The sequence below is a fragment of the Exophiala oligosperma genome, assembly GCF_000835515.1.
Source record: "Exophiala oligosperma strain CBS 72588 unplaced genomic scaffold supercont1.1, whole genome shotgun sequence".
NCBI lineage: Eukaryota > Fungi > Ascomycota > Eurotiomycetes > Chaetothyriales > Herpotrichiellaceae > Exophiala > Exophiala oligosperma.
This window is the reverse complement of record NW_015622818.1, coordinates 1,783,755-1,799,665: the sequence shown is the minus strand read 5'-3', so window position 1 is coordinate 1,799,665 and position 15,911 is coordinate 1,783,755. Positions and strand designations below refer to the sequence as shown.

At 50.5% G+C, this 15,911-nt stretch overlaps 7 protein-coding genes across 8 annotated transcripts; 3 read left to right on the top strand and 4 right to left on the bottom strand.

Annotated features, from left to right (window-relative positions):
• Window positions 1-461: 461 nt before the first annotated feature.
• Window positions 462-3,231, bottom strand: PV06_00632 (uncharacterized protein). The gene is made up of 3 exons (XM_016401151.1): window positions 1,637-3,231; window positions 882-1,550; window positions 462-753 (listed from the first exon to the last, which is right to left on the bottom strand). Exons 1-3 carry the CDS (start codon window positions 2,345-2,347, stop codon window positions 589-591), a joined length of 1,545 nt encoding a protein of 514 aa, XP_016268204.1. The 5' UTR covers window positions 2,348-3,231; the 3' UTR covers window positions 462-588.
• A 794-nt stretch (window positions 3,232-4,025) lies between these two features.
• PV06_00631 (uncharacterized protein) lies at window positions 4,026-4,958 on the top strand. The gene is made up of 2 exons (XM_016401150.1): window positions 4,026-4,235; window positions 4,380-4,958. Exons 1-2 carry the CDS (start codon window positions 4,132-4,134, stop codon window positions 4,588-4,590), a joined length of 315 nt encoding a protein of 104 aa, XP_016268203.1. The 5' UTR covers window positions 4,026-4,131; the 3' UTR covers window positions 4,591-4,958.
• On the bottom strand, window positions 4,788-6,107 carry PV06_00630. 2 transcript variants are annotated; one of them, XM_016401148.1, is made up of 3 exons: window positions 5,497-6,107; window positions 5,240-5,344; window positions 4,788-5,142 (listed from the first exon to the last, which is right to left on the bottom strand). In XM_016401148.1, exons 1-3 carry the CDS (start codon window positions 6,039-6,041, stop codon window positions 5,073-5,075), a joined length of 720 nt encoding a protein of 239 aa, XP_016268201.1. In that variant the 5' UTR covers window positions 6,042-6,107; the 3' UTR covers window positions 4,788-5,072. The 2 variants fall into 2 exon arrangements, with proteins under 2 accessions (XP_016268201.1, XP_016268202.1); XM_016401149.1 differs by having other exon boundaries at window positions 5,240-6,107.
• A 250-nt stretch (window positions 6,108-6,357) lies between these two features.
• PV06_00629 (V-type proton ATPase subunit F) lies at window positions 6,358-7,406 on the bottom strand. The gene is made up of 4 exons (XM_016401147.1): window positions 7,229-7,406; window positions 7,144-7,178; window positions 6,919-7,090; window positions 6,358-6,854 (listed from the first exon to the last, which is right to left on the bottom strand). Exons 1-4 carry the CDS (start codon window positions 7,253-7,255, stop codon window positions 6,714-6,716), a joined length of 375 nt encoding a protein of 124 aa, XP_016268200.1. The 5' UTR covers window positions 7,256-7,406; the 3' UTR covers window positions 6,358-6,713.
• A 158-nt stretch (window positions 7,407-7,564) lies between these two features.
• PV06_00628 (uncharacterized protein) lies at window positions 7,565-9,210 on the top strand. The gene is made up of 2 exons (XM_016401146.1): window positions 7,565-7,918; window positions 7,968-9,210. Exons 1-2 carry the CDS (start codon window positions 7,664-7,666, stop codon window positions 9,018-9,020), a joined length of 1,308 nt encoding a protein of 435 aa, XP_016268199.1. The 5' UTR covers window positions 7,565-7,663; the 3' UTR covers window positions 9,021-9,210.
• Window position 9,211: 1 nt separating this feature from the next.
• On the top strand, window positions 9,212-12,837 carry PV06_00627 (uncharacterized protein). Its single transcript, XM_016401145.1, has one exon. The coding sequence runs from the start codon at window positions 9,273-9,275 to the stop codon at window positions 12,690-12,692; it is 3,420 nt and encodes a 1,139-aa protein (XP_016268198.1). The 5' UTR covers window positions 9,212-9,272; the 3' UTR covers window positions 12,693-12,837.
• A 281-nt stretch (window positions 12,838-13,118) lies between these two features.
• On the bottom strand, window positions 13,119-15,069 carry PV06_00626 (uncharacterized protein; the record flags this gene model as incomplete). The annotated part of the gene is made up of 2 exons (XM_016401144.1): window positions 13,119-13,471; window positions 13,593-15,069. 2 exons carry the CDS (start codon window positions 15,067-15,069, stop codon window positions 13,119-13,121), a joined length of 1,830 nt encoding a protein of 609 aa, XP_016268197.1.
• Between the last annotated feature and the right edge of the window lie 842 nt (window positions 15,070-15,911).

Genomic DNA, 15,911 nt, shown 5'->3' with positions numbered 1-15,911 from the left:
GACGACGACGACGACGATCTTTCTCTTCTTCGTGCCACCACACCCGCGCCCTTGTAGGTTCCTCTGAGCACTCGTGACTACCTACTTAGGTACTCAACCTTACCGAACCTTGATGCCGACCCCCTTCCCCCCACTCGGTCAAGTCCTCCCGGTCAAGATTCCCCGGTCTTCCCCCTTTCCCCGATCTTCCCCGTTCCAGGGTGGACAAATGAGTACTGTAGTATTAGTCTACAAGCTATAAAGTACTACCAAAGTCAAAATACCTATACTAGCACGGCGTAGTTCATGTCCCACAATCTTTCTTTCTTCCTTTAGTCATTGAATAATATAAGTTAGGGAAGTAATAAGACGATGAGACAAGACTTGGGAAACGATGTACGTATTGGGATTCGTCCGACCTATCAGACGAGATACTCGACACGATAGCCTGTGGATATCTATACAGAGTACATATAGATCGACCCTTTTCGATATCCGACATTTATAAACACGAACAGACACAAAACACACATGCTCGGCCCACTCCGAGGCCCTCTCTTTCTCCTTTTTCCCTCTCTCTTCTCCAGGGTCCACTGACTCATTCATTACTCAAGCAGTTGCGAAATTCAATGCTCCAGACTTGACTCTCAATCTCTTTCCAAAGAATTGTAAAAACACAATCAACAGAAAGGCGGCTCCACAAATGGCGGCTTGAATACCGAATGAGGTCTTTGTACCTTGTGCATTCGCCCATGTCACTTGGAAATATGAGATCTGTAAAAAGGGAGAAACAAAAGACGTTAGCGAAATTGGAAACAAGACAAGATACACGGAACAAAACAAAATAAAAGATTCCAAAAACAACAACAACAACAATAACAAAAACAACAGGTCTGACTTACAATGAAACCACCCGTGGTTCTACAGAAATTGATCCAAGAAGCCACTTCACCAGACGCCTCGGGGTAACTGTCGAGGTTGTAGGCGTTGAGGGCGACGGTGGTGATCATGATGCCAAAGACGTACAGGCCCCAAAAGACACTCGTCACCATGTAATGGAAGGCGTCCTCGAGGGCGAAACCCAAGCCGACGAGACCGGCGACCATGAAAGGGGTCGAGATCCAAATGGCCTTCAACCGGACCTCGGGCTCGAAGTGACCTTTATGTTTGTTGATGTAACTCGTGGCGATGAAGTCGTGGAGCCAGTGGCCGCAGACCTCGCCCAGCAGGGCGGCCACGATGGGGGTGAAGTAAAAGTAGCCGATCTGGAGGGGACCAAAGTTGTAAAGGGGCGTGAGGAAGATTGAGAGGGTGGTGTTGATTCCCACCACCCACGCGAACGTCAAAAGATAATAAAAGCACGAAATGAAGACGGTGGGTTTGAGGGCGACCTTGACGGGTCGCATGAGTGCCTGCCCTAGGGTGTTGCGGAGGCCGCGAGAGCGGAATTGCGCGGCACCCACAAGACGGGCGATTCTGCTGCCGCGTGCCGGTTGGGACGATGCCGGGATGCGACGGTCGTAGTATGTCTCGTCGACGAAAAGAATTGTCAGGACCAGACACAGGGCAGTCTAATGAAACGGTGAGAGAAACGTCAGTCAAAAGCTCATGTCCTTTCGGAGGATCGTTTCAAAGACGGATCCAAGGTCGTACTCACCTCGGCAATGTAAACTTCGAATGGGACTCGCCACGATTGTGTACTGATGATGAAGGCGGCAAACAAGGGACCAAAGTACGGGGACAGGATGATGAAGGCGGCCCAAATGTTGATCTTCCTGGCTCGTTCGTGGAAGAAGAACATGTCGTAAATGAACATCAATCCACCCCCTTGGGCCACGGTGCTGAAGAAGCCGTTCAGGATACGTGCGGCCATGAACGACTCGAACGACTGGGCCGCGGCGCACCACACCGCCGTCGCGGTGGCAAGCACGAGGAAATAGAACAGGACAGGGAGACGGCCGAAATACGCCGAGAGAGCGACGACGACGACACCGCCCGCCCCCAGCATGAAGACGTTGCCCACCTGCGAATGGTTGACATGGTCGGGGGTCATGTTCCACACCTGCGCCTGAGGAAGCAAGGTAACCGCACCAGTGGCACTGCCGTAGTCGGGGAGGAAGGACGTCATGGAGATGATGATGAGAATCAAGTGTTTCTTGAACCTACTCCAGTTCAGAGGGTCCTGGGGGTCGGAAGAAGGTTGAGGGAGTAGGATGGTATGACCATCGCGCGCTCGTTTGAGATTGGCATGTTCCGGGTCGGTCGCGTCGATGATGTATCCTTCTCTGTTTTCGAATTCGTGAAGTTGGGTCACATTTTCGATCGAGGTCGTGGGCTCTCCTATCTCCTTGTCTGCCTCCATGGTCATGGTGTTGGTGGTCTGTCGCTAAGTGTTTTGATGGTAGGGTGAACAGGACTTTTCTCCTGGAACAACAGGTCGAGAACCAAACGAACCGCAAAGGAAAAGTAGGGTAGAAAGGAGGACACTGCGCAGAATGTGCGAAAAGCTCTGGGGGGGAGGGTGATCAGTCAGTCTTATCGTTTTTTTGTCTCCATAGTCCGCTTTTGTAAGTAAGTCCACACGCATATTCAGGCGTCTTGATCTTATTGGAGCCTCTCGCCTGAAATGGGCAATACTCGCTGAACATCCTGCCTCTCACATGGCCCAGTATGCCCCCGGATAAGTGCCCATCGGATAAAACCCCACGCGACAATGCCCCATCCCAGGCGGCGGGCGGGCCTATCATTTAGGCAAGAAGAGCGGTACCCCGGGCAATCATGAAGCCTGGACAGGGCCGAAGCTCGGGGGCCCTGGCGCACTTTTGATGATTGATCGCAAAAGCCGAGCCCATGGACCGAAGCCACCGCAGCGAGTGCGATTCGTTGTGGGGGGTTTTGCTCTGGCTAATCTCACCTAGGAGAACAGATTGGGTAAGCTTCAGCTGTGAAAATGCGTTAGCTTTCGCTTATATCAGATTCTCATTTGTTGATTTCCCGGGGAATTCATTTCACGGGTTGATGATCAAGTTTCCATGTGGGTTTGATTCCGAGGATGCATTGCAAGTCCTTGAATCCATGACAGCCATGACGATGTGGGGTGAAAACGTTCGGAATGGTCACGACAGGAATGCATCGGAATGATCAGTAGGCCAAAGGCTCGTCTGGGCGTGATAAATCGGGGAGCCGGTTAAAGAAGCAAAGTCATGCTCGTGAAGTGTCCTTGTGTGACCGAGCTCGCCTGGGGGCTTGAGGGCTCGAGAGTTGGGAAAGAAAATGTCAGGTTCATCGCTGTCAAAGAGACAGATCAAGCCAGGAACCTAGAACATTCCTTGTGGGCTGTAACTCTTGTCGCTGTTTTTGTCTTGGTGTTTCGAGCACCTTCAGGTGTTGAGCTATGCGCGCGTGAGTGAACTTCTTATCTAGACAGGTATGCGATCCTTGGAAAACAAGAGAGACTAAGACAGCGTAATGGAATCCCTCTGAATTCATGATGTTGAATCGAGAAACTATAAGATAGAGAAATCTCTTCGACAATAGCACGAGTACTGTCTGCGTGGCTGAAGAACGCATGCGCATGTCTCGATCTGGTGTTTAGACAAAATGGTCCTAGGGATAGGTTTCTGTCAGGTCAACGAGACACTCCAGCCACTGAACCGATATAAAAGATACAATGAACGACGCGAAGCATCTGGAGCTGCGATATGAACAATGCCCTCGTTGTGAGTGGTGTCTGGTGTTTTCCCGATGGCAGCCCCTGCCTCTAGGTAGGTAGTTTTGGAGGCGCGACATTTGCTGTATCTTTGCACTAAGGACCATCATATCTCCTCTTTATGAAGATAGATACCTCGCAAAGATTCATCATAGCCCAGAACGATCATGAAATTGCGGCTTTTAGCATCGCCAAACCCAGCTTCATTCATCCATTATCGCCTTGTGAAATATCTCTCTTCTGATTGGCCGGCCACGTACAGCCAATAACTGCACCTCAAGAACGAATGATCCGCTGTAAAGCAGGTTCCGAGCTTTCCCAAGTTTCGTCAAGCTCTCGAACATCGACGACGTTGAACCTTGAAATCGAGACATTCCTTTCCAGCTTTCCCCCAACGCCCACCACAGCCCTAGTCCCGGCCGTCTCAAAAGCAAAGCCATAAAATGGCCATCTCACAAGAAGGCTTCCAGTCCTCCGGGCGCACTCCCCTGCGAGTTTACAACAAACAACCCACCTACAACACATATATTTCACCTTATGGACCCAAGTACGTTTTTCTCTGCCCTTTCTATACCAAAAGAATAGACCTCCCGATCCACGTACTGTCTGCTGCTCCTGCTCCTACTGCTGCTCCTACTACCATCACACGCGAAATTTGTAAATTCATGGACTAACACGTTCGTCACGACAGGACCAAGCACATCCCTAACCTAATGGGCCTGAGCTTCCCCAAGCTCCTGCGTTACGGTACAATCGCCTCCGGATTCGGTGTCGCCGCAGGTACTTTTGCCCTCTTCTTCTTCGGCGAGGTCCCCAAGGTTCGAAACGATATTCTTTCCAAGGTCCCGGTGATTGGTGAATACTGGGTGCGAGAGGTCCCTCCGGAGGACAATCCTTTCTAAGCACCAGCCAAGGAGGAACAAACGAAGGTGGGACAGAAAGAGTCGTTGTCTTCGTGGTGATGGTGTTGGAGAGAAGAGCGGGGCGCAAATTGTATATATCAATCATGGCGTGAACTTGGGAGACAAAGAGTTGCGAATTGAAGATATGAAAAGAGAAAAAAGACCAATCAATGCTTTGCTTGGGTGACATAACGTCAGGTAGTCCGTCGGTCGTACGAGTAGAAGCACTGCCCAAACAAAAACAATAGAACAAACCAAAGTTTCAGGAATCAAGAATACAGCATCAACACCAAGCCATGCTAAAGAGATCTTCGCTGTCAGTAGGTATGACCTGGCATACTCCGTACGAATATTAGAAACGTTTCGTGGAGAGGACATGAGGTTCCAAGCTAAGTTCGTGAATGCTTATTGGACTCGGGTCACGTCTTTTTGGTATCATATATACACAGCTCGCCAGGACTACGCATCTAGACAAGCGGTCTCTAAACTCTGTTACCACGCTCAAAGTAGACCCATTGACCAGTCGGTGCTTTCTCCTCGAGCTCTTCCCACCTAATGATTGATACATATATGCGTCAGTATAAATACTCTCAAATTCAGATTCGATACGGAGGATTTCGAAGCCAGTGGGAAAAAAGAGGAAACTTACGGTTGATGAACCAACATCTCGTCCACAAGCTCAAGTTCACCCTCTGCGACCTGGATGACTTCCTCGATCAACCCAGCCCCAATCTTGTTCTCGATAGTCTCGATCCTGTGGGAGAAGAAGATATATATCGTCAGCCAACAATGATATTATTTCTGTTGTTTCGTTGTGTTTATTCGCAATCGACTTGTCTCTCTCTCTCTCTCTCGCTCTCTGTTTTGGGGAGGGGTCAAGTGTAGATGAGGTGAAATGGAACATACTGCTCTCTCGTCAAAGGAGGTTCAACCTCCAAATCTTCGACCGTGGGCAATTTCCCCTCTGCGGCTTCCTTGTCGACGATCTGTACTTCGGCACCGACGGACTTGGCCTTCCTCTCGGCCTCGGCCATGCTGTTCGTGCCCTCCTGCAGCGCATCCTGCCGCGTGACGATGCCATCCCAGTTGTCCACTGACTCAACGTGCGCCTTTTGACTCCCCAGGCTCCCGTCAGCGTTCATGAATCTACCGTACGCGGCCGGGTTGGCTTCGATTTGTTTCCGCACCCGCTCGAGCCATTTTTCGTAGCCCTCGGGTCGTTGGGCCTCGACGATCTCGAGCCGTTGCTTCGTCAGCGCCTCGACCGACTGTCTATATACGGAGCTTTTGGGTATCTGTTCGAGTTTCTTGAGGGTTTGTCGGTAGGTGTAGATGAGAGCTGGTCGTGGGGACGGGTGGGTGGTTAGACCTGTCAGGCCCGTGGGTGTGTTGGGTTCGAGGAACTTTTTGGCCGATTTCACGGTCGCGAACAAGCGTGAGGTCGGACGCATGTTGGACAGCTTGGCCGGAAGTGCTGTGTTGGTTCAAGGGAAAGGTCTTTGCAAGCTGGTACTTTGTACAGGTAGAGGACGCTTCTTTGACGTCGGAGAAAATGGGGCTAACACGGCGAAGAAGTACGGTGGAGCAAATTTACGCTAGACGGAGTGAGCTTCGCCGACCATTCTGGCCATAACATACCAAGCACGGAGTATGAGAGGGTGAGGCAATGGCTTGCAATCCTTTTAGCGAGGGAAACGCCGTTCGATCCATATCTTATTCGGATAACTACGAAGAAATATGATCGAAAAATATGCCAGCACAATGCAGTTTTTTTGAAAAAATTCCTATATTTCCTCTTAAATCACTATGGATTGTGGATGTAGGTAGTGAGCTGTTCATGCCAGTGTACCTATCAGCCACGCACGCCCAATCTTCCGACTGACCTCTCCAGAGATGCTGATACTTGGCTCTTGGATATCAATGCTGGTGGCAAACATGCCGCAAACGCCTCGTAACACCAGTCTCCAATTGCCGCATGAGTTTGGCACAAGTAATCATATACATATCATCGAACCGAGCGCATTCAAGTCAAGTATGAGCCTGGCCCAATAATGACCTCCTCCCAGGATAGTCCTGTGTGCCAGATAACAAATTCCCCATACTTGCTGCAGGTTTATAACGTCTCACTCGCCAAATAGTCTTCTCACTCTTCGAAGTACACTGTCCTTTTCTGGATCATACGGATGATCTTTGCTTGGTATTTCCAGCACTGCAGGGAAAGGGTCCTGAAATTTGTCGACAGCCTCTCGTATTACTTCTGCGAGCTATGACAGGAGTCAGTCTTGCAGACTCAACAACTTGCCCTTTCCTTTGGATGACAAGACGTACATGTTGGTTTATCAAAACAATGCCAATGTCCTTTCGTTCTTGTGTAAATTTGTGGAAGGCTTGCTCTATCGTTGACTTCTCTGTTTTCCCGTCGCAAACAAGAAAGTTCTTCTGTGCATCTGGAGGATCGGTGATATGACCAACGCCAGCGAGTAGTAGTCCTGTGACAGAGCTGCAGGAGGCAATCGTTAGAGAGAAAACATGCAGGTGGCCCAGTAAGCTTACTCTTCATCGCCTATAACAGCTATGAATTGCCGGTCCTGGGATATGATTGTTAGATTGGTTCCCCAGGCATGGAAGTCCAATGTACCTTGTACGCGGAAGCCGGGGTGGCCATGGCGGGCAAGGCTTCTTAAAGACGAGCTGGATCTGTTGCTCAATGTCCTTAGAATTGATTCCAAGCAGTGACAGTCGATTTGTTTCAATATGGTCGAGCTTTAAAGTGCCATGAAAGCGGTTCGAGCAATGGGTTTTGCGGGAGAAATGACGATGTTGCAGGCGCAGGTGGAATTGAAGTGCAGTATTCTGTACCTGCAGCTTATCTTATCGAGATTCGATCTCTGAGTGGCTGCTTCCTTTGTTTACTAGGTCCAGAGTAATACAGTACCACTTTCTCCGCAGCCAGAGTCCTTGTCCTGCAATTCCTCACATTCTCAACCTCGATCTCGAATCCTCTTGGGACTCATCTCCCTGCGCAGGAGATGTCTATTATCGACTATTTTCAAGACACTCTTTCCTCCATACGATGCCCAAGTACGTGAGGCGTCAGCCGCTTATCGACAGAGTCAAGGCTTCCCTCAACCCTTACGACTTCCTTCTATGGCTTTCGGAAGAGATCGAATCAAACGGCTGGGATCAACTTGAGAAAGAATGGGCTACGCCAATCGGTGTCTTCTTGAATGTATTCTTCATCGTCGCAAGGGCGAATTCAAAGTCCACATCCCGCAGCTATGACGATGTGTTCGGGGATGTTCCACGAGTCGCTTGGACAGCATGGCTGGTAAGTTGAAGAAAAATGGTTTGGTATGCCATAGTAACCGTCGATACAGAGTAGACTCATAGTTCTGTTCTTGACCAGTCTATGCCTCTTGAATGCAGCCTACACATTTTCACGCAAGAAGCACTACCGACTCTTCGAGAATTCCATCGATACAGTTCCCAGCACTCCTTCGGCGAAGCGAGTACGAGTTGACTCTTCTCCTGTCTCTTCCTCCCCCCTACGATTCCTTTCTACTATCCTTGGGACAGAGTCGGCCCAGTCCAGAGCACATCCAGACCCGAAACGAGATGTTTGGGAAGTCGCAATTTGGGACCCTTTGCCTGTGTCGCTGCGCATTTTCTGTTACTTCAGCCCGGGTCATATCCTCATTTATTGGCTTTTCTTGCCAACAATCGCCTCTGATCCTCGACCGAGCGTCACCATCGTCGTCACCATGTTCCTCGCATTCCTTCTATCGGTTCAACTATGGTATCTTCAGTCAAGCTTTGCTACTCAGACCAAAGACACGGCGTTTATTTCGAAAGAGGTCATGCATGAATATGATACGAAATATGTTCGACCACGGACGCAGCCAATCTACAGGGATGTTGGCACACAGTTTAGTGAAAATGCCTCCTACAGCGCTGGCCGTGACGAGCAGTATAATACAGTGGAGGTGTACACACCAATGGTAGTCATTAATCGTGGCTTTAACACACACGCCAACGCAAATTACTCTCAGTATACTGATCCAGACACGGCGCTCTCGAGCAATTTACGACATCGTGTCTCTACCCCTGATCTCAAGTCCCCTGCACAAGCGATACAGCCGAGTTCTTCAGTAAGGCCGTTGACTGCCATGCGTCAGCCAAACTTTCGCCCACTTCCTGCTGGTGGTGATGGTGGGAGCCTTGGCGTCTATTCACATGCTGCATCTCCTCTCAGAAAGAGTACTTCGAGCAATTTCGCACGGGAGCGTCTCACTCAAAGCCCCGAGAAACGATCGATCAGTCCTGATAAGCGGATGAGTGTGCCTGCTGGAGGAATAAACACAATTGCCGCATCTCAAAGATGGGGACATTTGAAGCCCGATAGACATCGAAGAGAGAGCGGCCGTTTCTAGCTAGTATATCAGAATCCAGCCTCGTTTTTACAATGGCCACGTCAACCCCTTCTCATTCTGTGGTTCTCACGCTGGCGCTCGGTCGTTCCTTCTTGTTAGTTGGGCACGGCCTATCATGTAGTTGGGTGGTGAGACATCTGGATCTTGGAATACCAAATTTCATGGGGCGTTGTCCTCAGCACCAACCTCGTGCACAGACCTGTATATGCCACCACCATATCTCATATCACAGCAACCACTCTTACGGTTACTATGCCATCTAGATCCTCGAATCCTCCCTTCCTTCCACGTTCTTCTCGACCTCTCAGAAAATTCTCATTCTCGACCTGTTCTTCATTCAGCTCTCAGAAGGACGTGTGGGATTCCAGGATTCCAAGTGAGACTGTAACCTACGCCGGCATCCAAAAGAACGAATCAAGACATAGACACAGCAGCCAGGCTGTATTTGACTTTCAGAAACAGCAAGCGGTTGACTCTGTGGCTCATTTTCACACGGCTGAGAGAGCCGAGCTCGCCGCCTCACAACGCCACCAACGCCTGATAAATAACGAGGAGGCGTCACGCATTTCTCAAGCCCAAACTCAGACTGACGAAGTTGCGACACTCGCAGCACCTCAGGGGGTGGATGCATGGTCCATCCCCTTGGATCAATCAAGGAGGCAGACAGCCATCTTCATCGGGCCCGTGGTAGAAGCGCCTTCGAAGGCACCCGGTCGAGAATCTGGCCCAGCGGCAGGAACATATCTGCGAGTTTCGAGTGCCTACGTGGATATGCATCGACCCCTCCATAAGGAAGACTATTTGATTGCTCGAGGAGCCAATCCGCGGACCGGCGTGGTGACTCCAGGCTCCCATAGTGCTAGCAGTTCTGTCGACGGCAAATCTCCAGTTCCTCATGGTCGATGGCGACAAAGAGGGGATGAATGGATCAGTTCTGATTTCGAGCAGGAGACGCCTCCCCCGAAACAGCGCAAAGAGAGGCTCTCACCACCACATCAGCGACTGAGATTGCCCCCGAAACTGGTGGCACGTGAGCGTGGCTCTTCTGTTGGCGAACTCAGTGCCCCGATCAAGCCGCTTGGACAGAATTCACGGTCGAGCAATGGAGATACATTTGCTTTCTACAGGCATGTCAGGGAGTCCGAGATGCATCGGGAAGTCCCCATAAGGACAATAAGTCCACAGATGCGGCAAAAGCAGTCGCCTGGAGAGCCGGGTGTTCGGAGAAAACCAGTAGGAACACCACCGAAGGGCAAACGGGACGGTGCAAAATCAGATTCGCCTGCAATCGATGAAAGCGATGACACCGTGCTACGACCTCCAAAACTTGAAACCGATCTCAGATCTTCCTCTGCACCCGTACCTGCACCCTTGCGCAACTTCGGGCCTTGCAATGTTGACAAAGATCTCCCGACTTTACCAGGAGACACACCACGTTCCCCGTCACAAGAATATCGGACTATAGCAACGCAGAACCCTTTTTTAGGCGGAGAAGAAAAGGAGACAGCAAGAGAGTTTCCAGATCCCACGAGCCAAGGAAGCACTGGCCGTGCTATAGCTCAGAAAGATCTACCATGTCTGCCGATGAACAATGGCCCGTCCCGGTTGCGACAGGCTTCAACACCTATGGAATTGGGTACGGTAAGGGACAATCTAGTCAGCTCGAAGAATGTCATGAGCCCACCAGCAGAAAGTCCTCGAGGCCCGAGAGGGGGAAACCCAGCGTATCCATTCACACGACTTGCGCGACAGACTCATCCACCGCCGCAAACAAGAAAGGGCAACGGCCCCTTGGGTGTAAGGCCGATGCCAGTACCCATATACGACAATCCGCCAAAGCAACATTCGCCAACTATGACGAGACCAATGTTGGTGAGAACAGAAGGTCCGAGGTCGATGCCACCAACAGCGATGCGGATGCCGAACAGGAGCAGGGACGACCACGACCTCTTATCGAATACCACTTCCACTCTCACAAGCACTACTATCAGCCGGCCTGGTCTTCCCAGGCAGCTAATGGTGGGACCAAGACCTTCGATGCCAGATCCTCGGATGACGAATACTGGCCGCCCTCGAGTGCCGAAAAGGCCAGCTCCACCAGACACACCCGGCATTTTCATGAACACCGGTATGAATATGAGTAGCGATTCGATCATGCCGATGCTGCTGCCCAGAGTCAGGCCAAGAGGTATGTCCCGTCCAACAATGCCCGTCCGAGACCAAAATATGCACGATGTTCCGAAGATGATGCCCGTGCACAAACACTCAAACCTGACATCGATGGGACCTGTGCCTTTGTGGGGAGAAACAGAATGGGAAGGGAGCGTGTCAACAAGAAGCCCCTTGGACCCAGAACGAAGCCTGGTTCCGCCACCCTTACGGCCACGAGTCCAGTCAGGTCAAGAGCATTCGACGGGGACAGATATACACAAAGAAGGAGAGAATACAAAAGTGAACCGCCCTGGTCTGACGAGGAAATGCAGCCGCTGTCACAACGGCTTCGTAGACGTCAAGCGTCCCGGTCTCGGTGGTGTCATCCATACGTCCGGCCACCAAAAGAACGGAGAAAGAGTAGACGAGGGTTCTAAACTGATTCATCCAACTGGCAGCCCACTTCCAGGGTTACCGGAGGAGTCTGATGCTAGCGGAAATGAGCATCAACATGGAGAGAACCAGGAATGCCATGACGTCTGTTGTCCCGACTGTTGTAAAGAGCAAGATGTACATGGAAGTTGCCTTGGACACCCAAGCCCAAGCTCCATGGGAAGTCCTGGTAAAACCATCTGGTCTGAGGCCCATAGTCCAAGCAGCGCCAGTGAGAGCGAGGGATGGGATTATGGCAAAAATCAAAAGGGTAATCGACCTCCGCCTGAGATCCATCTGACCGAAGAGAACACATCTAGTCCGAGGAGATCAAAACTGCGACCTACAGGGAGGTCCCCTATTGAACTTTCAGCTCAGCCAAGAACACCTGCGACTCCTTTCAAGAAAGCCGCAAGCTCACGAAATGAATTGGTGTCTAAGCAGAAGTCATCAACGCCAGGTTCACACAAGAGGCAAAGAAGCTGCAGTTCGCCGGTCATCGGATCAGCTGGTCCTGTCCGCAAACCGAATAGTAGCCAGGGTGTAAGGTTAGCCAGCGGCTCTCGCCTCAGAGTCCCGACACCGACAGGGCTTGCGATCTCGTGTATTGGCCTTCCGAGAAATCGAAATACTAGTGGGACAAGTATTGGTACAATTGAAGTACAACTCCCTGGCCTCGGATCATTTGGAGGTGGAGCCGTCAGTGACTTAGTCCTGGTGCCATTCGAGGCGACAAAGATGTGGATCAAGAATCACCCGCAGGCCATGAAGATAGGATGGCAAGCATTGGAACGTGGTTGGCAAATGAGTCAGGTCATGACCACGACTGCTTGGAGACTCTGGGCCCTTGTGTTTGTGTATTCAAAAACTGGCAAGTTGAAGCTCAAAGTATCCAAGGGCGAGACTGCAGGGGGATTCGTGATTGATTGTGCAAGGAGTGCGTTATACTTACTCGTCTTTGCGGCAGTGGGTGTTTTCCTTTTACGGGTTCTGGGGATCGTGTTGGGACTATTTGGGATTGTTGGTTGGTTTGTCAAAACCATCTTTTGGGTCTTGGGGAAAGTGCTAGGATCAGGGACAGTGAGGTGATTCTTGAGAACAGGTAGACGGAGTACGTCGTGGTGGATGGGTATTGTTACACTCTGTATCATTGTTATTATCCACCATTAGTAGACAGTATCAGCGTTTAGGTAGAAGAGGTAATAAGAGGTAATCATACTTCATTACAATCGCATTGGTAGAAACACTGAACATGTTGTCTTCATGCATGGGTTACGGAAACCCCTTTTCCATGCTAGCCTTGGGGAGATGAATCCACTACTTTACTCGAACATGTCCACGAGCATTGATACTACCTAGATGTTGAGATGGTCGATGTGCTTTGCTTTGATCACAATGACTATTGCAGGAGGGTTGTCGAGTTGTCGGTGTAGGGGGGATTTTTTCTCTTCAGGCAAAATATAAATAGACAAATAATATTGTGCTACATCCCAGGAAAAATATGGGGGAAAAAAGCTACATCTTCGCCTTCCTTTGTCTTGGATCTGCGTGGTACCTCTCCTTTTCGAGCCTTTTCAACTCTGCCCTTCGAATCTTCCCACTGATGGTTTTGGGTAGGAAGGAGGCGTCGACAAACTCGATCTTGCGAGGGTACTTGTAAGGGGCGGCGTTTTCCTTGCAAAAGTTTTGAAGTTCGAGGGTCAAGTCGTCGCGTGACTGAGTCGAAGACAACTTCGCCGCCGCCGCCGCATCGGTCAGCACCACAAAGGCCTTGACGACTTCATCTCTGATAGGGTCCGGTGAGGCCACAACGGCAGACTCGACCACGGATGGATGTAGTTTGAGTGTGGATTCGACTTCAAATGGACCTGTTTTTTTTTGGTCTGTCAGAGATGGAGACAGATGAAGACAAAACACCCACATTGGTATGTGGGTGATGAGTATAAAGTATTGTGTCCGTCTTTGAAAAAAGGTAAAATGGAAACTCACCTATTCTGTAACCACTAGAATTTATAACATCGTCACCGCGTCCCACGAACCAAAAGTAACCTTGTGAATCACGATAAGCTCGGTCACCCGTGAGGTAATATTTCTTGCCGACTGGGAATCGTTTGACTTTACGATCAAGACTTTCCGAGGAAGAAGAGGAAGAAACAGACGATGATGATGACGACCCGGATTGAGAGCTGGTTGTGGTGATGTATCCGTCAAAAAGACCGATGGGCGATTGAGAGTGGCCATCATCGTCAACACAAATAGCTATATCCCCTTCCTCTTCATCTTTCGTCACTTTCCCATCCGAGTCGATAATCACCAACGGTACACCGGGGATTGGTTTCCCCATGCTCCCAAATTTGATCGGGTTGACCGCCTGGTTCGCACACACGAGGATGGTCTCTGTCTGGCCATAACCATCGTAAATGTCGAAACCGGTGAGTTCGGCCCATTTCTTGATCACTCCTCCGTTGAGAGGTTCCCCGGCGCCACAGGCGTGCCGGAGCCTTTTTTTGAGACCGGATTGTTCGAAGAACTTGACGTTCTCGTCCAGCACGAGTTGTCTGTAGACCGTGGGAGGGGCGCAAAGTGTGGTGATGGGGAATTTTGTCAGGACCGCCATTGTCCTTCGAGGAGTGAAAGCCAGGCGGTCATCGTGGACGAACAGAGTCGCTCCGCACGTCCAGGAGGCGAAAAAGGACCATGCTGCCTTGGCCCAACCTTGTTCCGAGAGGTTCCAGTACACAGAGTCTGGGGAGAGGCGGAGCCAGTGAGTCCCCGTCAGGACGTGGGCCAGAGGGTAGGCCTGTGGGTGTCGGACCATCTTGGGAGGGCCGGTGGTTCCCGAGGTGAAGAAGATGAGAGCTGGAGATGTAGACGTCAAAGATTTGGGAGTTTCAAAGTGAGTGGTCTCTGGGATACGGGATAGAGATCTGTGAAAGTCGATGATGATGACTCCTCCTGTACGAGTGTTGTTGCCGCCACCATCACCACCACCATCACGGCCTCCCCCTATCTGTAGAATGGTTCGTAGGTCTGGACAATTCTGCTTGACCCGGAGGAGTTTGGATACGGAAGCCTCGTCACCCACAAACAGCGCTGCTTTACTGGCTCGGAGACGAAATTCGATGTCCTTGTCGACGAGGAGTGTCGTGCAGGGACACAAGACGATGCCCGCTCGAAGACACGCCGTCGCAATTTCCCACCATTCTGGAATTCGAGGGAGGATGATTACACATTTCTCTCCTTGTGAGACCCCCAGGGAGGTCAGCAGTTTGGCGACTCGTTGAGATTGACGTGAGAAGTGGGCGTACGTGAGCTGCTTCTCTCGCGAGAGCGTTTGATCTGTCCAGTGGAGCGCGACCTGTTGGGGAAGCTCGTTGGCCCAGTAGTCGACGATGTGAGATCCAAAGTTGAAGGATTCTGGCACATTGGCGGGATGTAGTGGAGGAGGAAGAGGATCTTGTGCCATTTTCTGCGATACTTCGCCAGACTCGCTTGCTTCTCCTGTCCGCTCGGAACCCCCTTTCGGCTACGCACGGTGGAAGTGTCTATAGCTTCTTCGGGGGCACCGATGGTCAAATGTTTGGTCGAAGGAATCCAAGAGATCTGTATTGGTCACAAATGACGTTGTTAGCACATCAAGCAGAACCTCAGACGAAAGCGTGGCAGTCCCGAGGCGTTCGCCGTAGAGTGCGTGATCAGATATCAATTCATACAGTAACGAGTACAATAGACCGGTCGACTCGACTTTGTCGGCTTATCTCGAATATCATTCCGAGTCAACAAAGGATCAACAACCTTCTTACTCACCTACTGCGCACTGCAACTCGGTATTGTAAATATAAAAGTAGTCGGCTCATCGGCTTCAACCCCCGCACCTTTTGGTGGTTTGGTTTTTGATATAGCCGAGAAGATGGTGTGTGGATTCTTCTGGCTGTAAAGACTTCCTTACCTGGCTTGGGGATCATCTTGCTGGCTCTGCTGTTGTTCGAGCATTGTAGACTACTGTTTTGAATTATCATGATGATTTAGCGAGCCAGTGTAACATGCAACACATTGATGTAGTTTATTTACACAGTATGAAGATTTACTTATTTACCTTATAGTGATTCTGGGGCTCCCCCGCACTTCTTAAGCCCTGATAAGCTACGTTGTTTCAGGGTAGTATAGGCCTTGCCTGCCTAGAAATGTTTGCCTTTAGCGACGCCTAGATGGATACTTTTGGTTAAAAGCCTTTCCTTTATCAAGGCCCCCAACAAGCTTGCGATTCCAGGGCGCTTTGTGCCTAGAAATATCTAAAATTGACAATCC